The 25,431-nt window shown below is 40.5% G+C and overlaps 1 protein-coding gene across 5 annotated transcripts in view; it reads left to right on the plus strand.

Annotated features, from left to right (window-relative positions):
- Positions 1 to 25,431, plus strand: part of CELF4 (CUGBP Elav-like family member 4) — a 706,944-nt gene that overhangs the window by 394,620 nt on the left and 286,893 nt on the right. For all 5 annotated transcript variants that reach the window (XR_004305625.1, XR_001551883.2, XM_015848275.2 and 2 more), the window contains one exon: positions 8,036 to 8,084. Coding sequence is in view for 3 of the 5 variants with exons in the window: in XM_015848275.2 (XP_015703761.1) it covers positions 8,036 to 8,084 (49 nt within the window). In the remaining 2 variants the exon portion in view is untranslated. The remainder of the gene's footprint in view (positions 1 to 8,035; positions 8,085 to 25,431) is intronic.

Genomic DNA, 25,431 nt, shown 5'->3' on the forward strand with positions numbered 1-25,431 from the left:
AGGCTAAAAGACAATGTGATTTCGCTAGTAAATGCATGCAGAGCTAGCTAATAGAAAATGCCCCTGATAGAGAATATCATTTTAGATAAAAGTTCATTTGGGCACATTTTAAAATTGGATATAAATTATCTTGAAATAAACTCAAGTGAGAAATTAGAGGAGAGGTGACAGTATGGAAAGCTTATTCCCATTAGTATTTGGAAAGATGGGAGGAAAGGGCAGTAAAAGACTTAGTTTTGTATCAGAATTTGACGTGTTTATTAATAGATTTTCAGTTGTGATTGCTTGTGGTAACAGCAGGAAAGATTTCATGAGAAGAGCTCCTCGTCCAGACTTATACCTCAGTTGTCAGGATCTTCAGATAAATAGGCCCCTACATTATTGCTCAGTATCACCCAGGACACGCTCGAGTATGCTCACTACACAGAGAATGACATCGTGGATATGAGGGATCTTGGAGTGCAGACACATTTCCCAAACCAAAAATACCTTCAGCTTCCTACAAGTCATTGTGCATGTGGCTGTAAGTCAACGACATCCAGCCCCCTTTCTTTCCAGGCAAAGAAATATAGACCTGACTAACTGTGTAGCTGCCCAGAGCTCTAAGGAGACCTCCTGCTTGTCTCTTTCACATGCAGTTTTGCATATGAAATAGTGCTCAAAAAGCAAGACTGCTGCCTCTCTTGCTTTGGATAATAAGGCTTTGTTGTTCCAAGCATCCTGTCATTTGTTCCTCTTACTGTCCTCAAGCCTGCAGAGCAGTGGGTGGCTGAGCGCTGAGATCCATAAACCCCTCAACTTCCTCACTTCTTTCAAAACCAGGGACACTTACAGTGTCACCACGTGCTCAGCTTCCCCAGGAACAAACCAACACATCTGTGGAATTGGAAAGTCATTATTTTGTTATTAACGAGATTAGCTGTTTCTTCAGAATCAAGCCCTAAATATTTTGCAGTGAGGAAGTTTTGGATTCAAAAATATAGGCTCTGCATGTGAATGTGAACTTAAGCCCCCTCTAGGTTCATCTATATACACGAGACAAGTGGAAAGATGGATCGATAGTTAGATGGATGGTTTGTAATGTGTTTTATATGATATATAGAAAATACTCTGAGTGCAGGGATGGCCAGTAGCAATCATTCTCCGGGGTAGGCACCAGAGCACTGACTGATTTATAAAGGTCAGACCCTCCAAGATATTTTTTTCATACCTCATACATGCCTATTTCAGGTCTTCTCATCTATTTGTGTACACATCTATGACACAGATCTAGTCAGGCAGAGAAGAAGGTGGTGGGAAGGAACTGAGAGTCCATTATTCAGATAAGGTTTGGAACAGAGACATTTGTAGAATCATAGAATCATAGAATCATAGAATCATAGAATCATAGAATCATAGAATCATAGAATCATAGAATCATAGAATCATAGATCATAGAATGGCCTGGTTTGAAAAGGGCCACAGTGATCGTTTAGTTTCAACCCCCTTGCTATGTGCAGGGTCGCTAACCATCAGAACAGGCTGCCCAGAGCCACATCCAGCCTGGCCTTGAATGCCTCCAGAGATGGAGCATCCACAACCTCCTTGGGCAACCTGTTCCAGTGTGACTGCCCTCTGTGTGAAAAACTTCCTCCTAATATCTAACCTAAACCTCCCCCAACACAGTTTAAAACCATTCCCCTTTGTTCTGTCACTATCCACCTTTGTAAGCAGCTGTTCCCCCTCCTGTTTATACACTCCCTTCAAGTATTGGAAGGCCTTCTCTTTTCCATGCTAAACAATCCCAGTTCCCTCAACCTTTCCTCATAGGAGAGGTGCTCCAGCCTCTGATCATCTTAGCAGCCCTCCTCTGGACCTATTCCAAGAGGTTCCACATCTTTCTTATGCTGAGGACCCCAGGCCTGGATGCAGTACTCCAGATGGGGCCTCTGTATTCCAGATACAGTTCATTACTACAGTTCATTAAGCCCCTGTAATTTTTTTGCCAAACTTTCTAAAGGGTTTACTGTCCCTACTCTGCCATTAATCCAGCACTGTATTGGTTCATGCTGCCCACACAGAAGTATACTGAAGGTGTATTCACATGACATTTCATGCAACCATAGCACTTACCTCTATTCCCATGGGAGCAGGCACTTGCTTTATGCCTTATAGATGCAATAGAAAAATACAGAAGGCTGGCTGTGTAGCTGACCCATGCTGAAGCAGCTTTTCTGATTCTGTAATGCTCATGGAAATTTCCCTGATCAGAGGACCTGGGCCATGAGTTTATTTTTTTTCTTCAGAGAGGAGATTGCTTTGGATTCAGTCTTATAGCAATCTAGTTTAGATCACTGTAATTCAATTATGTCACTCAGAATAAGGTACAGAGTGATTTACTTGAACTTTGCAATTACACACACACAATTCAATTGTAGGTGATTTTCTTGGCCTTTCCAACTTTGACACTAATATACTTTGCATTTCCTTAGGGCTTTCAATCACAGCAGATTTTGCTCAGTGCTCTAAAAGTTATGACCCACTCTTAAAATATATTCATGCCAATACCTTTACTCACAAAAGTAACTGTAGACTTATATCAGGGTGTCCTCACCTTCATTTTACATAAGATAAAGATGAGAGAGATGCACATATAATGGTATGAACAGATTCATCCAGAAGGCCAGTATACAGCTGGAAGCAGGCCTTGTTAGATGTTGAGCTTTCTACTTTCTAGACTGTACCAGCCTGATTCTCTGGGAGCATGAGTCAATATGGACAACGGATTACCTTTCCTTGCGGTTTTTGATACAAAGCCTTAATCATATACCCAATTTGTTATCTGTTATTCAAATTTCTTAAGCCCTGTAAGGACTATTATTACATGAATGATCAATGTGGTCATCTTTATGGATTCAAGTTTCCTACAACCTCTGGAATAACTTTTTTATCTGCTGAAGAGTCTTGTTCGTTCAGCATAGCCAGCAGATCATCTCCAATGCTGCTCCCTTCTGCACAGGATTCTAATTTCACAATAATTAGTGGTATTTCTTAGTGGTATTTCAGTGATCTTTAGCAGCTCCTTCCTCAGTTTTCCTTCCTATCTCTGCTCTCATTTGAGTCTGTCCAAGATAAGTCTCCACCCTTAATATTTTCCTTCATTCTTACTGTTTTCAGTTCTCTTTGTCCATTGTCAAGCTTGATAGAGCCTTAGTCCTGGCTAGAAACGATGTGTAATTTAGTGAGTAATGAAAAAGTGAAACAAGAAAGGGAAGGGTAGTAGGAACAGCCAGAGGAAGAAAGATGGAGACAGTGAGAAATCAGCTGTCTCTGCTTCCTACTCTTCTTTCCCAGGTGATCCTTCTACCTGCTCTAAATTAATATCAAAGCCAGGGGGAGCAGGAAAAGGTTGGTGGGGGAGAAAATGACAACCTTAGGGGAAAAAAATCATGATACAGAAAAGCGTCTGTCCCCTGTCTAATTCCTGCAGTGGCCTGTAGCTGATGGTGCTGAGAAAAATACAGTAGCAAGCTCTGACATTTCATTTCTGCAGAGAATTGAAAAAGGGCTTGCTGTAATTCATCGCTTCTTGTAACTCAAACCCTTTTTGACAGGAGTACCTGCGCTGTCTTTTAACAGTGGCACCATGGTGGCTGTAATTGGACATGAAAAATGATGTCGTGTTTCCACTTGCAGGGAGGATTGGGGTGGGCGTAGGTGGGGCAAATGGCAAGTTGATGTGGGAAGATGAATTTGGCATTATTTGAATGAGTTGGTTTTAGGCAAAGGGAAGGAAAAGACAAAGTGAAGGTTGTGAAGTGTAACGAGTAGAGTAATTCTGTGCAAGGTGTGCAAAAACAACAGTAGAGATCGTTTTCAGCAGAGATGAAGGTGCAAAGAATGAAAGGAAAGTGAGCAGTGTAGTGCAGCTGAAGTTTTAACTCCCCAGTCAAGCCAATCACTTATGGCATTTATGAGAAAAGGCCCACAGCATCCCATTCTGCAATAGCATGGATTCACATTTTTCTGTTACACAGCACACACAATTTCTAACACAGGGAGTCTGAGACACGAAGGTTGAATGATGCTACACAAGTAACATAAATGCGAATAAAACTCTGATTCTTCATTGCTATTTGCCACCTCTTTGAAAACTGGGTCTCTTATGCGTAACCAGAAATTCAAATTACATTTTCTGGCTCTTATCTAAATCTCTTTCTCTCTCTGTGGACCTCAGCACAGCTCCATCTTGGCAGTGATGTTGAGTGAGGCCCTTTCAAATCATTACTGTGGCCAAAGAGACCTTTGCATTGTGAATGGGGCATTCTGGGACCATAATGTTGGGAATCTTATAAACACTTCAAATAGATAGATGTTCATGTCTCACACAGAGCATGAACATTTTCAGTTGTGTCCTAAAAGGCAGGAAAAAGGCTACAGATAAACTCATGCCAGATTAATAGATACTAAAACAGTGTACTTCTTTCACTGTGATAGCTCAACAGGGATAATCTAGAATGAGAATTCATGATCGTATTTCAAAGGAGACCACAGAGAGCATCTGTGGGCAGAGGAAAGGAGGACCACTGCAGCAAAGAGAAGTGTAACAGTTCCTGGAGGATGACCTTCCAGATTTTGTCCAGTCCATCTGTCAGTTTAAATACTGGATTAGCCTACCTAGTTCTTTTTCCCTGTAATGCCAAATCTCTCTTAAAGATTTTTTAGTGATATGAATCACTAAAAGTTCACAGCCAATCTCTAGTTCCTATGATCCCTTGTGGCTGCCTATGACATTAATCGGATTTTCTGATTGGCATTGGTATTAACAGTTTTCTGTTTTCCTCAAATCTGAGGTTGCTTTCTCTTCTTTGCCTGTTTGGGGCTCTTCTGATGAAAACTACAGTTTCCTGCAGAAAAGCTTATATGAAATATGTAATTCCGGACTGAATTGACAGCTATTAGCACATATATTTCATGACACTGGAGACATTTAAAGATGTGGAAGTTTCATCAGTGAACAAATGTAGCGGCCTTGGATTTCCCAAGCTTTAGGGCACTGAGACATGTTTGTAAACATTTGTGTGCTGATTCTTTCAAAAGCAACTCTACCAATTCTAAGTTCAAGTTCTCCTCACAGTTCCGGGTAGGGGCATCCTCACCAAGGGATATTGTCTACCTCTAGTGTAATGACCTGAGTTCTTCCCATTAAATGAACTAAAAACAGTAATTTGAGGTCGCTGTCTTTTCTAGTTCAAAGCAAAGATGACATTACACAATCTCATTTACTTCAATATTTTCCTCCTGTTGTGAGCCCAGTTGAATGCCACAGGACTATTCTTCCACCTGACACACTCCCATTGTCCACCAAGACAGGACATTAGAGATATCCATAACATTATTCCCAAAAACACTTCAGAGGACTGCAGTTTGGAGTTAAAAATAAAATTAAAAAATTGTTTCTTTGCACAGTGACAGTTCACAGCTGAAGAATAAGCAGAGAGCCTGAACCTCTGAATTCCTTTCTCTCCAATCATGCATTTCCCAGGCTGGGGAGAGTACATTTTATTTCTCCACTTAGTCTTTCCCTGTTCCCTATGCCATCTCCCTGCTCCCAGGGTCTCTTGTGTAAGGAAAGAAAAAAGAAAAGAGAGAGAAGAAAGTTCCATCGATGGAGGGAGGAAACTTAATTATTTTCCTCTCAGTGTTTCTCCCCATAATGGTTATCTTTCATGTCAAGATGATCTCAATTTGTATTATGGGCTCTGTGCATACAGCACTTTCTCTTTGGTCTATAAAGAAATTGCCAAGTGTATAAATCAGAGTGCACATTAAATGACCCTAGCCTTTTATTTATCAATTTTCCCAGCTTCTAAACCCAAAGAAATAGGAAAAGAAAAAAAGAAAAAAAAAAAAAAGAAAAAGAAAAAGAAAAGTTACCTAAATATTTATTTCTCTCGTTTTGCTAAAAAATTTGATGTTCTCATCTGACTTTTGTGAACTGACTACATCTAGTTCTTCATAAGTAGGGAGAGTTGTTCAAAAGGCTGATGCAAAGCTCACTTTAATTCAATGGGGATTTTTGTAGCTGTTAGCACACCTCCTATAAATTCCTACCTTATGTGACCACTCCTCTTTCCAGCTGTCTGGAATGCAAGTTCTCACTGTCTTTAAATAAGCTGCAGGGACCTGTATCTTTAACAGATCTTTAAGTGGCTGCAACAGCTAGGTGCTCAAGTGTGGTTACAAGAGGGTTATGGCAGGATGTCCATCCTGCTGATGACAAATACATTGCGTCTGGTTCTGCTAGTATCTTGTGATAGCTGTGTGTGATCTTTATAGTTGCAGAATCAGAGGCTGATGTGAGGTTTACCCAGTACCAAAATCTTTGTTTTTTTTAGCACTTAAACTGCCTGGAGTTTTCTAGATGGTGCCAGCATATAGAAGAGCAGAAATTGCTCAGTAGTGTCTGGAGCCACTGATCCATCTTTTTCCAAATGTGATTCTAACTGTAGTCAGTTTATGGCTAAGTACATTTTCCTCTCGAGACAACAATGCAGAAGGATCTGCGAAGCTCTCCATCATCTTAACCTACTTGTCAGCCAGTTTGATGACTTTTTATTACTAAATATGTGTTCAGAGCAATTAGAATAAATCTAAATGATTACAAACTACTTTCAAGAAAAAGAAAAGGAAAAAAGAAGGGGGAAAAAAAGGAAAAAGAAGGAAATTAGGGGAGTTTTAGAAAGAAGGAAATTAGGGGAATAAAAACAAAACAACAATAACAAAAACAACAAAAGAACCAAAGAAAAGAAAAGAAACAGATTTGTTGGCCAGCTGCACTTAGCCACAAAGAGAGGAGCAAGATCACCTCTACTGCATTCTAAGGTAGTAGAAAGACTTGAAGAGAAGCACAGAGTTGCTAGAATAATAAGATATTTTGAGTATTACATAGAAGTTGTGCCTAGATACAAACACCACAACTAAAAAGGTGGCAAGGCTGTTGTTGCAAAGATAGCTGGTACAAAATTGGTGTTTCCAATGCTTTCCAGAGAAAAGAGAATAATTCAGATCTACACCTATTTCAGACTGACAAGAACTAGGAAGAAAAATTGTTATCCCTGCATTTGCAGGCCAGACCCAGACTCCCCCACAAAGCTCCATCATGACTGTTCCACTTACCCCTACTCTGAGAGAGCACAGAGAGGTGGCTATGGTTAATGTAGTTTGCAGTCAAGGCATGTAGGGCACTTCTGAGCACCTCTGCCCTCTGCCTGGAAGCCAGAACAGCTTTACTGGGCCTGCTGCAACTAATGTGGGATCCTCCAAGCCATACAAACATGGTAATGGTAATCTGCCAACCCACTGCTTCCCAATAAAGTTAGACCAAAAACTGGCTAAGTGGCACAGGAGGCTGGGAAGATTTGTATATGTACATATAAGGATGTAAGGAAATGATGTAAGAAAGGAAACACGTGTTTGAAAAAGCAAAAGTGGGAGAGGGAGGTTTTGACTGGCTTACTGCGCCTGTCCTCAGAAGTCTCAATGGGAGTGCTTCCATAAAATGGGCAAACTAGATCTAAGTACCATTCCCCCATGCTACTGATAGTCATACAGCCAAACCTCCTTCTGAGCCAACAGCTGAGGTGAAATTTACTTTTCAATTATCTTTTCTCAAGAAACCTTTGCAATTAAAGTTTCACCAAACCCGTTGTTCTGACAAAGCACTTCTGTTCTCACACAGTAGCATTTTCAGAAGAAACTATTAGAAATTTTAAAAGTTATGTTTAAAATTTCATGACCCAAGTGAAATGAGTCAGACCTCTCTCCTGGTGTGATTCAGCAGAGCCCCTGTCAGGTAAATGGGGTGGCACTGAATTACCTCAGACTGAGAAGCTTCCCAAGCAGCCTGTGCTCTGTGGTCACTTATTTGCTTACTAATTGCTTTTTTTTTTCCTCCTCACAGAGTGTATTCTTTTGCTTACTATGATGCATGACTCTATATATGAATGCTCGATTCCATTGTTAAATATCTGTCTCTCTTTGTTTTCTCTTACAGATGAATAGACCGATCCAGGTGAAACCAGCGGACAGCGAGAGCCGAGGAGGTAGTTGACTGCATTGCTTTCAGCTACAGTGCTAAGTATAATTGTTGTCTCTGGCTTCTCTCAGGCAATGTGCTGATCAATTAGTAACGTAATCACTGCCAAAGAAATTCCCTCTGCAGCAAAGATTCTCTTTATTAAATCTCCTTTACTTCGTCTCGCTTTCCTCATATTCAATTATTATTTGATTTTAAAAGGCAGGCAGGTGCCAGAGATTGCCTGAAAAACAAATAACTGCCTTGTTAAGAAGTGAAGCATCAGGCACTGACTTAACAAAGTTTAACAGCAATGACGGCAACATAGGCTTTTCAGACCTATGTTTGGCTGAGCTGCAGAGGTGTTTAATGCAGTTAAGACAAAGCAGACATTTACGATTTATCTGACCAGGTTGTTTCTTCTTGAACTGAAACAACTCTGGTCTCAGACAAGGTAAATTGTGAAGAGTTTTCTACACCTGCATCAGCTTATGTGGATAAACATGTTGTGGAAGCTGAAGACTTCTTTTAGTAAGAAGGAGTTATTTGGGATTTGTAAAGGTGTAGCTGGAATCAGGAGCTGGTCTTTATCTTTTCCATCCTGCTTGGTGGATTTAGAAGGCTTTGCTAAGTGACCATTCAATTGATCATTGGCAATAAGGTGTTTCTTGTGATAGGTTTTATTCCAAAACTGATTTTGTGGTACTACAGCATACTTGTTCAGTAGGGGTCTGTTTGTCAGATCAAATACAGAGCTCACTAAAAATGGGTAACATAATCAGTCATTCAGGACAAGTTTTCACTCTGTTTTATTGTATTTGCATATTTATGTATATATAGATAAATATATAAATATTATTTATACATATATATATGTATATATAAAATAATGGCAAGGTACTTCCTTCTCCTCTATAGCTATCACCTTGGCTGAAAAAAACAAACAAAAAACCTAGAGACTTTTTTCAGCATATGCAGTTAAAGTAGTAGTGCTCAGGTATCATAGAAATATGGGAATAGATGTTGTCATCTAGTGATGATCTGGCTCTAAGTTGTATGAAAACTCTTTAATTTTCAACATGGACATAGACTCTTCTTCATTTATGTGACTACTATCTTTGTTTTCGGCATTAGTGGAAATTCCCCAGCACAAGCTGCTTAAAAGGAGCAAAATGCCCAACAGACAAAAGGCCCTGAAATTCTTTTCCTTTTCAGTTGAAAGCTTTGGATTCCAGAGACTCTGACTGCATCAGTGTGAGGCTGAAACTCTCCAGTGACTCAAGTCATTGGAAGACTTTGTACATAGCTCGTAGTTAAAGGGCTGGTGTCACGGAGTGGTGAAACCAGCAGGTTGGCAGAGGCTCTGTAAGGAAGAGCTGTGGTGCCATGTAATTGCAGAGCAGGGCAAGAGCTGAATACTGGAATAGTGCCAGAAAGCCCAGGGATAAATATGGCACTTCTTCCATATTACTTTATGGAGTCTCCATAAAGTAAATTCAGGGTAATTTGGCTAGTATCATGCAGAAAGCATTCAACAGGCTCTGCAGTGGCAAGTTCTGCTATCAAGGGGCACAGCACTTTTCTAATCTGCAACAAAGCACGTCACACAAGGCAGCATCTTCTGGTGGTTTTTACCAGAACAGTCAATTTGCCCCCTTTTTCTTCCTCTCTGAAGATCTGGCTCCACGTCTTAGTAGGTGTGGGTAAGCCATGGGCAGTTGTCAGTGCGGATCTCCTAGGGGAAAAGGGAAAGGCTCAGCTGCCTGGGCAAATGAGGGGACATTATGCACATTCCAGTGGAGCTCGTGCTGACAGCGGGAGTGAAGGGAGAGCCTTTTGTCTATTTAATTAGACATACCAAAAAATAATAATTAGGCTGGCCAATTTGCTCAGTGCGCCTACAGGGTATGTAGCTCCCAATCACTTTTTTTTTTTTTTTTTTTTTAATGCAAATCACTAATAGAGAACACATGCCTGGTTTTCTGGGGAAGGTTTTCAAACTCTTGCTAAGAGCAGCTGCTTTCAGGAGAAGTGGATTGAACCGCAAAGGGCTCGGGTGGCAGTTTGATTCCACATTATCTGTCACACCAGTAGTTCCCTCTCCATTGTATTTTACCTAATTATCTCCCCAACACATACAAGCCTTGTCTCTTTCTACCCACTTTGCTTCCATATTTCTTCTGTCTGTGGTGATCATAATGTAGGGGCCAAACGTGTGTGCTCATCATTGGTGTGAAAGACACATTGTCCTAATTTCCCACTGTCAGGCTGCCTGTGGGCTGGTGATGTTTCAGAACAGCATGACTCAAGGGCAACTATGGGAGAAAAGAACAATTGGCACCCAAGGGAGGCATTGTATGAAAACTTACGTTCTCTGTGAGCCCACCGGTTAAAGGAGTCAAGGCAAACAGAATGCTAAAAAGGAGGCTGTGTATCTTAGGAGCACATCAAAAGACTTCATTAGGGCTGCAAGATAAAGGTCAACTTCAACAACAAAGGAACTTAAGTTGTAGCTTATTATATCCAACCCATGTATCAGGATGGGACATGAGGAAAGGGGGAGGGCTTGGAAGATGAAGCATCTCTTCTGTACCACACAGTCTGCTCAAAGCCCATGCTCTAAATACACCCCTGCCTTCTGACACGCAGGGAATTTTGGTGCCAGGTCAAAGTATTAAAGAGAGGATGTGATGCTGTTTGAACCTGTAGTTTAGAAGGAGGCTGTAACTGGAAATGATGAGAAGTGTTCTTGAGGCAATGAGACTGTGTTTTACACAAGGACAAATACCCACATTTTGTTGAAGCATGAGCCCTTGACTTTCCCAGTAAGATCTCCCAAAACCCAAAGCTGATAGGAGTCTGGAATTTACTCCAATATGAGCAACAAAAACAGAATCTGCTCAGCAATTTTTTCTCCCTTGTTCTACAGTCTGGAATTCATTGGTCTTTAATCCCTTCTGTGTCTTGATTCTCAGTTGAAACAAAAGCGAGTTTGTTGGCATTTGGTGTATGTGAGCATGAATTTAGTCTATCAGACCATCTAGATTTGGGGAGGAATGCAAAATGTTGCTTGGCACAAATTTCACTCATCCCAACAAAATGGAAATGCTGACTGCCCCTTATTAGTTTTGCTGTTTTTATTATTTTGTCTGTTAATCCCCATATTGGACTCAGAGCAAGACAAAGAATGCAATCCTTTTCAATAAAAACTGGCATTATTTACATTTGCCTAATCTCACAAGACCTAGAAATGAATGTATTTTCAATACATTTCTCTTGGGAAACAGTCTAAATTAATGGGAAAATTGTGCATCTTGCATTCCTGCCTGTTTGTGTGTGCAAATGCTCAAGCTGCAGAATGTTACATTGGAGTATTTCTTCTATCAAATGCTTCATGAGGCTCCAAATATAGGAAGGTCAGAATCCTTTGATGTTTTATAAAGACCTCAGCAGTGATGGGATTGATAGAACATAACAAAAAGGCAAAAATCCTGTATTTCTTTCAGAAAATTCAGAGTGTAATTAGCTACATTAAGGATATCTTAAAATCCTTTTCTGGCCTTTATGCTGCCCAAATTTTATTTTGATCCCACAGAAGCTATTTTGCCATGTGTTAGGTTGTCTGATATGTTTTATGCATGTAAACTAAAAACAAAAACAAAACAACAAAACACCTCCATGTTATATGCTGAATAAGACAAATCCCAATTAAACAGAATTGTCTACTTCATCCTGTTGATGACTTTAGTTCTTCTATTCTTCTACAATTTTCTATTCAGCTCTAAAGTTAGTTTTGTAGATATCAATGAATTAAAGTTTTGCAAACTTAAGGAAAGATTTCAAGTCTGTTTTGTGGTTTGGGGCAAAAGTTTGGAGCCATTTCTTATTTTATTCACAGTATCTCTAGCTCTCGCTAGACAACTCCTGCTGCAGCTGGCAGGGTTAACCTGTGATAAACGCAGCCCTAAGGTCCCACTAGCTTGTTCTGGAAGTAACATTTTTTAAAAGGAAAGGACTCTCTTGCTACTCTAGTTACATTCTATTAGTGATGCTTAGATGCGCCATTGCCTCCACATTCCTCTCAAAGGACAGGGGAAGGTCCATAAAGGAAGGCATGCAAAGGCACACACAGTGTGCTGCCCAGGCTTGGTGCTAATGTTTCTACCCAGAAACGCTTCACAGTGGCTTCTGGGTCCTCTTGTATTTTATGAAGGAGTTACAGAAGGTTCCTGTACTAAAGAAAACAAACAACAACAAAAAAAAGCCCAAGTCCAAAGTCACTTACTTGAAAGGCAGCAATGTCCAGCACAGAGGGAGCAAAGGGATTTACAGGAGACCCTGCAGTTCGTCACATTGCAGTGCTTTCTGCATGCAAGACTTCACAGATCTACAAAAGCCTTTGTGTCTGTTTGTGCTTGCAAGAAAATTTGTTTGTGTATGTTTTGTGGAAGGCATGTAAGTGTCTTTTTTGTCTGCTGTTTAGGGAGTGTGATAGCAGCTGCTGGAAGATTTGGACTGTCATATTTCAACTGACTTGCATCATTTCTCTAGCTGTTATTCCGTGTGCAAGCTCTGAAATTATCTGTTTGGTTATGGTTTATTCCAGCTTCAGAACAAAATGTCCAAGCACTCACTCACAATATGCAGCAATACTGTGGTGCTTTGCTCATGCACCATGATCTGTTTCTTTTTATTCCCTTCCATCAGCTCAGCAATGATGATGGGGCCAGAACGACCTCTCTGCAGTTTATAAGGCCTATTGTCTTCGGGGACAAAAGTCTGGATCTATTTCTTATTTCATCTGTGGCATTTCTAACTCTCACTAGCCCTCTGCTGCAGCTGGCAAGGCTTGTCTGTGACAAACATAGCCCAAGATTCCACTCACTATCTGGTATTTAGCTATTTTTCATTTAAATATTCAGAATTCTATGGGTCACGCTATTGGCAAAAATGTCCCAGGAACCTTTCTGTCCAGATACAATCCAGACACAGGCTAGGTTAACTGCTAAAATGAAACATGACTGGTTGTCTTCAGGTTGGTTTGGCTTTACTCTGCTATAACAAAGCCGTGTGGAATTATTTCCTTCTTCTCTGGAAGTGCTTTGAAAAGACCTTTACACCCACCAGGAAGATGTGAAGACAAGAGCTAAGGGTAAGTAAGGAAGTGGCAATCTTGCTGGAATTCAGCATCTCCTCTCATGCACTTCTCAAGGTTAAAAGTTCCTACCCATGTGCCAGAAGTCCAAGGCTGAAACTGTGCACACATCAGACTTGTACTGTCTTGTTCTTTTCTCTGAATCACACATCTTGCCTGGGATGCCAGATTCCATGAAACCCATTTTACTAGCAGTTCTCTGGCTTTTATCTTTGTTGAGCTTCATTAATTATTTCCCATCTCAGAAGCTGGAAAGCAGAATGACAGAATGTCTTGTTTCCAAATGGTGATCCATTCATCCCAGTTTTGCTTGGGCTGCCCAGATTTTTCTTCTCCTCAGTTCCTTCTTAACAGTCCCAGAGCCATTCAGCAGGACCAGGCAGTCAGCACAGGCAAAACTCATGGAGAGATACTGTTTTCTTTTCTTACCACTGATCAGAAATATCAAAGCTGATCTTTCCTGAACACATCCTTGGAGGCCATCATTCATTTTACCAAAATCATAATGAGTCCAGTAGTACTCACCCAAATCTTTTATAGCTCAAGTTGTGGGTGGAACAAGGAGGAGCTTGTGAAGATCAGACAGAACACGTGTGTCACACTTTGCTTGATACACACTGATATCATTTTGGGAGGCAGCCTTCTTGCCCTAGAGTTTGGAGAAGTATAAGAACCCACAGAAAGCACTAGCAAAGCACCATTGTCAAGGTCGGCACTGAGGAACAGCTCTCTGAGACACAGTCTATTTAGGAAGTCAGTTTGTCTCCACCTATTTGGTCATGAGCTAGGGAAGAATTTGGACCTGGAACCACAAGGACCATCTTATATTGCATAGGCTTGAGCATCTCTCTGGTCCCTTCTGGCCCATGTTTCCTAGTTTCCTTCCAATGAAAACAGGGATTCCCTGAGTCCAGGGCAGAATCAAGAAACTCACCCATACCTGGGCTTCTTCTTATCTCTCAGTCAAGTCTATGAGAGGCCACAGTCTTTCAGAAGCAGAGCTGAACTTTAGACCCCAGTGCATGTGATGGAGCCTTCTACAGCAATGCCACTGGGTGCAAAGGAAATCTGTCTCCTCCGGTTTTCATTCCAGAACAAAACATCTGTTTTTAAAAAAAACAAAACATGGTGTTTTTCCTTAAATCCCAGGATAAGGCTGATCTGGAAACAGGATTTTAGTAGTCATGGAAATCTTCTCTTTCTAGTTGTGTTTTGTCATAGCAGATGATGAGAAATGAAAAATATTCCAGTGCTGTAGAAATTCATGACTGCACTGCCATACTGAGGGCTGATTCCCTGTTGTCTTCACAGGGTCCTATTTTCAAGCAGGCAGAAAGGACCATCAGTGCTGCATGCAAATGGATCAGTTAATTCAAAGTAGACTTGGGTGACCCAATTTGTGCTGTCTTCTGTCCGGTAAAACTTAATTCTGGGGGAGAAAAAGGGCTCTAGCTGATCCTTATGTGTAGTGTTTTATATTCGGTGACAGTGCTGTAGGCTGATGTGCTCCACTCCATACTCACCTGCTGAAATTGTATAAGGGAAATCAAACTTTTGTTCACGTCTGCCCTTTCCATCGTGATTGAAATCGATGGAAGGGTGCCCATCAATAGGAACTGGAAGAGTTCCACAGGACATTGTGTTCTAGCACATGTCCTCAGGACAACCTTTTAAAATGAAGCATTAAGGAAATAAAAAAAAAAAGGGGGGGGGGGGAAACAAACAAAACCAACCATATTGCACATTTTTCACATAGCATCTGTAACCTAGTAGTTTAATGACAAGGAGAAGAGCCTAGAGCAGAGCCTAGGGAGAGGCTGGGGAGCTCACTGCCTTAAGGTTCTGATGTCAGTTCTTTTCTCTGCTGCTGAGGTACCACACAACTTTTGATCAATTATGTAACTTTGACTCCTTTCTTCTCACTCTTTCTGCATTGCCTGCTTAGGATATGATATGTTTTTATTTGCTTATTTCTTGTGGCTAATGCCTTTGGCGTTCAAGCAAGATGGGCTGTCAGTGTCATAGCATTAAGACACCAGTGAAAGCTTGTAGTTGTGCCCAAAATGATGCATAGAGAACCAAAAAATCCAGCATGGTGTATAACTGGATTCTCTGTAACAGAATAAAGATGGAAGAAGTGGTGAGGAGAGTGAAGGAAATAAAAAATAGAATTCCATAAAAAAATTCTGCCTTTGTAAATACAGCTCAACCTCCTAGGTGAACTTGGGGACACATTACAATCCTGCTATCTTTTTTTAATGTAAAGGTTGCTTGTCAATGGGTTTTTATACAGCATTAATAATACATTTATAGATACGCTCCACGATTAATTGCAAAGCATTTATGGCGCTGAACAGTTAGAATGCATTATGATAATCACTCCTCATGCATTGACTTTATTGTAAAGGTTTTGCTGATCATTATAATTGGCTTGTTATTACACAGGGATATAATAACACCTCTCTGTATAGTAGTTCATAGCACATCAATAGCAAATGCATTCCCTTTACTGGAAGCAATGCACATTTTATTAGAATATAGCTGAATAAGTGCAATCCATGTAGACAAATGAAGTTTCTAATGAACTGTCTCACAAAAGAGTTGAAATAACAGCCATTTATTATGTATTTTTCTATTGACTAACTTGTAGTTATGGTTACATGTACATCTCTTTAAAAAATGGTAGGCATGTTTTGCTGTTCTTTCAGAGAAGCATCTGGGGGAAATGGAAAGTATAGGTCATTCCTCCACTCGGTGTTGAAGAAAATAAGGGTGACTAATGTTCACACTTTACAGATTTAATTTACTTGTTCAGATTTTCCAGGCTTTTTCCCTGTGACTTTGGTCTGATAATCACAGGGGATCCAAATTTTATCACATCAAATCCAAGCCGAGCTCCTAGAGAGGAGCTTGCCTCCTTAGTGATGTACGAGCTTCCAGCACAGAGTCAACAATGAGTTAGGTGTGAGGTGTTTGGTGTTGTTCCTTCTCCCATTGGGTATTGTTTGCTGGTCTTTGTTTCTTCAGGGCTTTTTTTTCCCCCTTATATTTTACCAAGTGATATTTAAATGAAAATGCATAAGTCATCTTCCTCCCTATGCTGAAATTCCAGTATTACTTGTTCCCATACAAAACTCCATGAAGGAAGAGCCCTTAGGAGAGGCCTGATGTAAAATGTGATGCAAAGAAAAAAGACAAAGGGAAGAATGACTATTTAAAAAACGCAACAACAATAAAAATAAATTAGTATAAAAGAAGCATCTATCAGAAAACTCAGTGGTTGCAGATCACCCGGAATTGCGGTAAAAAGAGAAATATTTTATAAATAACAACAACAACAAATACAGTAAGTTCTCCAGATTTTCTCTCCTGCTCATCATCATTACTCTGAGTTTGAGTTTGAGTTCTTTCTGGCATTGTAGAGCTGCATGCATCCACCACATGCATGTAATTTGTGTGTATTTATTTCTCCATCTAACTCGAAGTGTAAGCAGCATCAACGTGATCACCTTTAAAATCCTGGTCCTAGACAAATATGTTTGTTTGTTCTAGATCTGGTAAGCTCAAACAACTAAATTGCTGCCTAAAGTATTACTAGGGTATAAACTGAGTTCAGCATTCAGAAAGTAATGCTGTGTTCCTGTTTGTTCATGACTGCCACTTGTTTACTGCATGCTTGCAATGCCCTTTGACTCTTGGGTAATCGAGGGTCTTTCTGGAAAGTGGGTGTTACTGGGATGTGGGAACTAGGAAATGCCTGGACTACAGTCAATATCTTCTAACCATAGGCACAGCAAGTTTGCAGCTGAGCAATTTAAACATAAAAATGCCTCAGACTGTTTTGGTGTGGACTGATCCCCCTCTATCAGCTGAGCATTTTACTAGATGAGTTTTGCTGCTTGCCTGCTCAGATCCCAGATGACAGTGTCACAGCTCTCAAGAAGCTCTGAGACTTGGGAGATACTGGAGGCCAAGCAAACTTTTCTCCATGACATATACGCCTTTTTTTTCTCAATTGCAGCATGTATGAGTAAGTCAATCTGGGAGGTGGAAAATCAGTATGTAAATAATTCGGCACTGTGAGTAAACTAGTATCTAGCACTTTTACCTAGAAGTTGAGCTCCTTAGCTAGGATCCTTGGATTAAGGGCCAGAATAAATTTTAAAGTGGGATTTCACGCCACTGTACTTAAAATGTTGTTTCTGGCAGAATTCACCTTATCTAGGCTTAGTGCTTAAATATTAAGCATGAAGTGAAAGCTAATTATGTTGGCTTGTGCTATGGATAGTGAAGAGGAAGAGGTACCTCTAGAAGGTGATTCACCCCATCCTCAAACACATGGGATAAAAGGTGCTCTGAAGTTCCCCATCTCTCTCTCTCCACTGAATCTGGAGTGAATTTATGGCAACTAACCACTTTAGGTGTCCTGCTTTTAGGCATCTGAAGAGAGGTAGGATGGATCACAACATTTACTAGTATGTGTCTCAGTTTTCCATTTGTACCATAAAAATGGTGATATTTGGTTTTTCTGAAACTCTTAGCAAATTATATTAACAAAAGGTGCTATGTTGGTTTCTGTCCTAAAAAGGAAAGGAATCTCTCTCCATTAATGTGATTATTTCACAGTATTGAGAGGAGAATAAGACGGGTTGCATCCCAATCAGCCTGAGCAATAGGGAAAATCTGATCAATTTTGATTCTTCTTTAAAAGCCATTTCTATTTGCGTTTTTATATTTGGGGTTGTTACCACTCCCATTCTTATGGCAGGAAGTGAACTCAAAATACTAATAAAAAAGGATTTCAAATTGAAAGCAGTGCCTAACATCTGTCTCTTTAAAATGTGAAAATGCGTTTTCATAATTAACAAAAATATTTTTATCTTTAAAACCAGCCTGTTTTGGAATCTGTGGTGGAAAATGAATATGACCCCTTGTAATATCATTTGTAGAGAGGTAATTTTCAAGGCAGCGCTGCACTGAAACATTTTCCCCCAGGGAAGACAAACAGTTGGCTTCAATTAGTGAGGGACAGTTTCCTTTCTTTTCAGTTTTAAGGGCAGTGTTGCAGCATGATCCTGCACGGAGGAAGCAAAAGCTGTAGAGTGGACAATAGATTGCAGCTTGAAAGACCAAGGCTTCAATTCTTGCACTGCTGCAGATCTTCTGCTGGACCTTAAAGAGATTACTTAGGATCAGGCTATTATTCTCAGTCCTTTTTGAACTATTGACTAATATTTACCTTTAACTGTCTGAATATATACATATATATGAGATTGGCCCAGTATCTTGCTGTAATTTCAACTTTCACCTATAAAATAGTGCTGGTGTTACAAGACCACAGGTATTAATGATTATCGGGTGTTCAGGTTCTCTAATCATTAGTTCCACAGAGGTAGTTTGGTTAGATAAACAGAGATGTTCAAAAGTATCAAATGTGTTACACTTCTCAAATCTCACATAGTCAATGGGCCTTGGGTGTCTAAATATTCCCTTTGAAAATCTCCCCAAATAACGATGTTCTTCTAAATATTTCAGGCTAGCTTTAAGGGGCTGGTTCACTTGCTTTCTGTGGAATCAGGTCAGGCTTAGTCCTCTAGGAGATGCTGCCTACTCATACTGTGGGAACTGCAGTGGGACACATCCCAGCTGAAAGGGCAAATCAGGTTTGTTTCATAACGCAAGCTGAGATTTCCCAATGATTAGTACAGTACTACAAGAGAGTTAAAAATGAGGGATAAGTAAGTCAAGTGTATTAAGACTGGAATTAATCTTAGGATGCTTTCTTGCAGCAGCCTAGTATGTAGGATTTCACTGATAGCAGGATGCTTCTTGCACATAAACTGCAATATGAATGGTAATTAATTGCCCCAAATCTTTATCCATCTCTTGAGTTGTTGATGAATGGCCAGATGCATTGATTATAAACCACAAAATACTGACACTTCCAAGTAGCCATCCAATTAACTTGAAATTATGTTGCCACAATATAAGTTACATTGGATGAATTGCTTTCTTGGATATTTTTATTCCAAGATGACTATGACTATTATTATTATGAGTAGCTAATGAAGAAGAGGTGTGGGAGAATGGGCCAGAACCTCAGGCAAGCAAGAATGAAGGCAGTGTGAGCTTAATGACTTTAGAGATTGGACTGAACCAAAGCAGTCTCTCCACTCCCAACATCAGAAATCTAATTATTTACTATCTATCTTGCAGCAGTACTTAGGAGACCAGTTATGAACTACGACACCAGGTGTGTTGTAGAGAGCAGAACAGACGGAGGATCTTAAGAGCTTAGCCTCAAAATACAGTGGAGCAGATACAGAGTAGGATGCAGACCTCTTATTTAATGTCGTCCCAGACATGAGAAAAAGTGCTATACTGCGTTGTACAGCTGGGAATGAAACCAGTACATCAGGCCAGATGTTGTGAAGTTAGGCTCTTCCTTGGGAAAGGAAACATTAAGGACAACCTTCAAGCAAAGCTCTTTCTGGGGACATGTCCAATTATAAAACACAGGGGACATCCTGAATAATATACACAAGATTTTAAGTTACTAGTATGACCTCCTTCCTGAGAAGGACTCTCTTGTGCACTCACACTACATACTTCTGGTTGGTACACTTGGTCACAGATTAGTGGGAAAGAAACTGAGATTCAGCAGATGCTTTTGGGGCACACTACTAGTGACAGGGAGAGGGTTCTGCCACTGTGCCACTCACTGTCGCAGAGGCAGGTCCATGGGAGAAACAAGGATGCAGAAGGAAACTGGAGTACAGCTGTCCCTGAATACCAAGTGGCTCTTTAATGGGGAACTCTTCAAAAGGGACTGGAGCCGCCTAGAACAAAACAGGGGTCAAATACCACAAGAAGTTCAAATCCTGATGCAAGTATATTTCCAGTGCTTGCAATGAGCTGAATTTATCCCTGTATCTCCTTGATCTCAGTGTGTGATCCAGCACTATTCCCTGCTATTACAGACAATGTGTTTTTTATTAGAGCCTGTAGTGTTCCCTGATTGAAGTTTGGACTTTGAGTGGAAAGGCCAAAGCACTGCAGCAGTAGCTGTTCTTCTGGTGTTCCATGCTAGATTAAAGGAAAATTAATGGTTTTAGATCTAGAAGGAATCATTAGATCTCATTTAACCTCTCCCATAAACAGAGTGTAAAATTTCACCCATATGTTCTGAGCTGAGACTTCTGCCTCTCATTTGACTGAAGAACAAAGAAATTTAACCAGAGAATGTCACTTCTGAGGCTTCAGTATAACTTTGATATCAAACAGGTTGCAATTGCAGAGATGAACTTTCCAAGAAGCTTTTAATCATTAGTAATGTTACATCTTTGTGATTAATTACATGCAACAGAGTAGAGAAGGCAGGGTATGTTTTCTAATAACAACATTTTGGATTGCAACTTGATTTGTGACATAAATGCACACACCTCAGTGCACACAAAGACACCCGGGGCAATGTTTACCTCGGGCAAAGTTTTCCAGATTTTTCTAAAGAGACCCTAGAAAAGGCACAGCAGGGATATCCATAATCCTGAAGCTGAACAGGTGAAAATCTTCATTGTGTCTATGGACACAATGGAGTTCATTCAGAGCACTGAAAGGGAAGCTTCCCAGAAAGTGGATATTCACATGCAAAGGAAGCAATTTGCATGTCTCCTTCTGCATGGTCCCAGATGAGCAGTGCTGTCACTTCCCCCACAGCACATTTCCATACCAACACAAATGGTTTTTTCTCCTCGAGTTTCTCACTTCCTAGTCTCAAAGTGTGCTAAGCAGGTGAGATATTTCCATTAAATAACTTCTATGAAAGTTATGCTGTCTCTAGCTCAATAGAAATATCTCATCTGCCTTACCAAGTGCGCACAGAAATATGTCTTATTGCAGGTCGACGGACATTGTAGAGTAGCAGAATTTCCATGGGCAAATAATCAGGGGGAAAAAAACACCTCCATTTTGCAGACATTAGTAACATGCTGACCTTTAACAACATCACAAGCCTTCACTTTCTCTTTAAAGCATTATATCAGTCCTTATGGGAAAAAAAAACTTGTAGCGAAGGATTGAAATCAGCAGTGGATCATAATGCTGGCTGTGCTATTCAATTGCCCTGCTGTATTTAGGAACAATTTAATTCTAGCTATTTTTTTTTTTTTAATTATTTTTTTTTCTTGAATCTAAAAAAAGAAGTGACCAGGCTGGCAGTGACATGTGATTAATAGATTGCACCTTTAGAAAAGAGTTAGCAGAAGGAGATTAGCATTGCAGCCTATTATTTATTAATTAAATGCAGACACCCTATTTATACCAATGCTGATGACATTAGTTCGTGTCCGTGCTTTGGGACTGCATTATCCATCCGGTCTCCTGGCATAGTAATGATTGTTATTAAACCAGTGGTTGTTGCTGGGCTCCTTCTGACTCTGCCTTCTCTCATGTGCAGAAAAGGACAGCCTCAAAACTGAAGTGCCCACCTGAACTTTCCATTCGAGTGTCTGCACTGTTACTTTGGTTGTGTCTCTTGGCCTCTTTGGGACATCACTGTCATTTCTGAGCAAAGGAGATCAGTGTTCCCCCATAGGTTATGGTTCACTGAAGATGAAGTATGCAAGGCAGTAAGCTGCGTGAGACCTTTTCTATTGTTTAGAGGAGACAGGATTGCATTAGTGAGCAGATATGTACCTGCAGCTGGTATTTAAATCAGCAGAATGGAAAAGAATGATCACCAGTGTCATCATTTAGCTGTGCCAGGATAGAATATTACACTTCATATGGCTCTTGTTTTGATAAGCTGATCCTCCCACCTGCAAAGTGGAAAGTTCTGAGGCCAGCCTGATGCTGAGGTTTCCATTATTCCTTGTATCTAGGCCCAGCCTCAATTTTTCTCTGTTTTCAAGCTCCTGATGTGGGAGAACCAGCAAACAGACTGCAGGACTCTAATTCCACTTGTCTACCAGATGTGAGTCTTGAGACAAGCAGATTTCTGTAAGTCTGTTTTCCCCTGCACCTCTGAAATAAAATCACTTCTAGAGAAAGAAATGCTGGTCCAGAAGACAGTTCTGGTGTTTTCATTTGATCTACCTGTCACTTGGTCAAGCCTACTCTCATCACAAGCCAGCAGAGTTTATAGACCATGCAGGTTTTGCCCTCAGAGTAAAGATGGAAATCTGCATTTGATTTCCTTGAATGATTACAGTTTGAGTATCCAAAACCCAAATGCAGAGGTGTATCATAAGCACTTATACTTCAGAAGATCTCTTGACTGGCTGTAGCATGTACTTAATGGTATCTTCTCAATGTAAGCAATTACTTTCTCTATCAGCAGGACCTTTTACAGCCAGGACAGGCATACTGGTCCTCAACAGGGGAAAGGTTTTATCCTCGCTCTGTGAAAATGTATCTCTAGTGGTACAGAGATGAGATCAGATACCAATGTTTTCTCATGAAATATTTACCATTTGCACCAAAACCTTCTCAGACTTCAGTGGCATTTGAACCAAGGCCTCCATAGAAGATCTGATGGGAACTGTCCAAGTAACTGACCCTCAAACATTTTCCTTCCATCAGTTTGCTATTTTCTTATTTGGATTTTCTTCACTAGTCACATTCCCTCTCTGAAAGCCAAACACTGTAACAGACAACAATTAAAAGTGAATATTGAAGAGACTTTCAGCATTATCTACACCACGATACAATCTGAACACATGCAAAAGACATTCAGAAGATGAATGAAGAGAGTGAATGGGCTGATTTATCCTGGACTGTTTCTGGTAGTGTGAAGTCTGCCTTTCACAGCCTAGTGAAGTGCAGAGACAGTTAGTGGATTTGCTACCAGGAAGGGCACACATTTTGTTTCCACTCCTGCAAATGTGTTTAGAGCTGAGATGTGAGCACAGGAAAAGTCCAGACAAAAATTCAACCACTGAAGACATAAAATGTAGTTTATTCTGTCAAGATAATGTTAAAATAGGTAGAAACTTGCAAATTTGCATCAGAATTTTTCAGAAGGGTTTATCCCTGCTTGTATATTCAACTTTTTATAAATTATTTTTCTGCCCTTCAGTTCTTGTAGCTTTCTGCAGTTAGACATTGCTTTGTACAGCTTCAAATACTAAGCTAGTTGTGAACACATCATTTTCTGACCACAGAAATGAACAGGATAGGGTAGAAAATGGACCTGCTGGACATTTTTGTCCTCGTCCCTGAAACAGCAGTGTAAAGCTCTCCACCGTTATCCACAAAGAAAAGGCAGGTAGAAGGATGGCATAAAAGTGCATTCTGCTCAGTTGGGTGATGTATGCTTGCCCTTCCACAGTTTTGTCAGGAACTCTCAAAATTTGTTTCATGCAAAATCAGATTCTTTGCCTTGTTCAGGTTATGGATGGGAAAACTGAAGTCCAGTGAATCACTGTGGATTGAGAGCAGGACCTCATTACATAGCTCGGAGCAGAAGCCATGTAGTCATGTCTTCTCAGTCCTATTCAGTGTTCTACTTAAAACGGCCTTCTTACTTAATCATTTCTTCCTCTTTTCCCAGCTCAGATTGACTTGAATATTCTCTGGTCTTTTCTAAATGTTATAGAGGGTGAATCACTGGGCAAAGGGGTAAACATGAGGGTAACTTGGAGAGGAGCCCCCTCTGGGCACGCCCTCTTGGCACCCACACACATGCACCTTTCCTGTGGATGGGGAACATCTTGCTGCTGACACTGCAGGTAAATAGGAAATGATGGTGCTATCATACTGGAGAGGACTTAGTACCACTCCTGACCTCCCTGCATCCTCTGTGCTGTAGGAATCTGTCATCACTAGGCTGTCAGTTATATTATCTCCTGCGTGCAGCCGTGCAAACACGCAGTAAAACACATACAAATGTCTGGTCACAAAAGGCTCAGCAACAGCTCTGTCCAAATAAAATCCCCTAAACAGTCAGAGAGTTTGGTTATTGTCCTTTTAAAGCTCCTTTAAAGGTTTGATTTTTTTCTTCCTCTTTTTACATAAAGCTATTCTACCTGCACCATCCAAATACCAGTAAATACCCCTGCAGCACAAACAAAATTGTGCTTTAGAGAAATTGTTTGGCTTCTCAAAGCCACGGCCTTGCCCTTTAAAATGAAGGGCATGCTTCAGAATAGTTCCCCTTTTTCTTCCAGACCTTTGCTTTTGATGCACTCACAGCTCTTCCACCTTCACTGGTGAAGGTATCCTATCTTCTCAAGCCCAGCAAGGACACTTGTCCCTGGGAGATATTAACATGACATCTTCAAAATCCAAAAGCTGCTTTGGCATTAAGTTGTCATTGAAGCACCATCTTAAGAAAGCAAGAGGAGGCAATTTGCTCTAAGTAATACTATCTATTGGATGGGACCAATAAAACTCCTGCTCCTTCTTTCCAAAGGAAATCAGGCTTGTATAATCAAGCTGTTTGTTAGTGTGTGCCTGGGTCCATCTATCAGTCAATCTGTCAAGGGCTCCTCCTTTGAGCTTTGAACCCACTGGGTAATTTAACCTATCGTTGATGGGGTGGAAGAGGTCCCAAAGCTATTGTGTTCCTATAAATTTCATGAAAATAGGCAGCCAAGCAGAGCAGAGAGTTCTCATTAGTGCTCATAAGCCCATCTTTTATTAGACATCAGTGAACTCATGGGGGTAGGGACATTGGAAGAGGGTTTACACATTCGGCTGCCCATGAAGCAACTTGTTTCAGTATGTGCACTCTGATACCCTGTCAAGAGGCCTCCTGTAGTAACAGCTTCTTGGTTTTAACAGGATGTCAGACACATCTCTTAGCTCCTTTCTGCTGATTTCAACAGTGCTTCACACAGCAGAAAAGTCAGCCTGCTTGTTGTGCTTCCCTTCCTTCCCCAGCCAAAACCACTGGGGAGAGTTTCTGAGCATTGCTTAACAGCCACCACAACATCAGAGGTGGCTGCTTTGCAGTGAAAACCAGCACAGCCTTACATAATGGTGTTAGTGCTGCAGCATAAAAAGTACTGTCCAAACATAAGCTAGTTGCTGTTAAATCAGTCACATCAGATTGTCTAGACAGACTGCAGGGTTAAGAAAGGTGGGTGAGCAAATCTTATTTTTTGTTAAGATGATCCAGCTTGTATCAGTTTTTCTCCCAGACTCTTTTGCATAAGTAGTGTTGTATTTTGTCTGTTTGTCATGTGGAATAAACAAATCTGAGCTGTTACTCAAAGTATTT

The sequence above is a fragment of the Coturnix japonica genome, chromosome Z (assembly GCF_001577835.2).
Source record: "Coturnix japonica isolate 7356 chromosome Z, Coturnix japonica 2.1, whole genome shotgun sequence".
NCBI classification, from domain to species: Eukaryota; Metazoa; Chordata; class Aves; order Galliformes; family Phasianidae; genus Coturnix; species Coturnix japonica.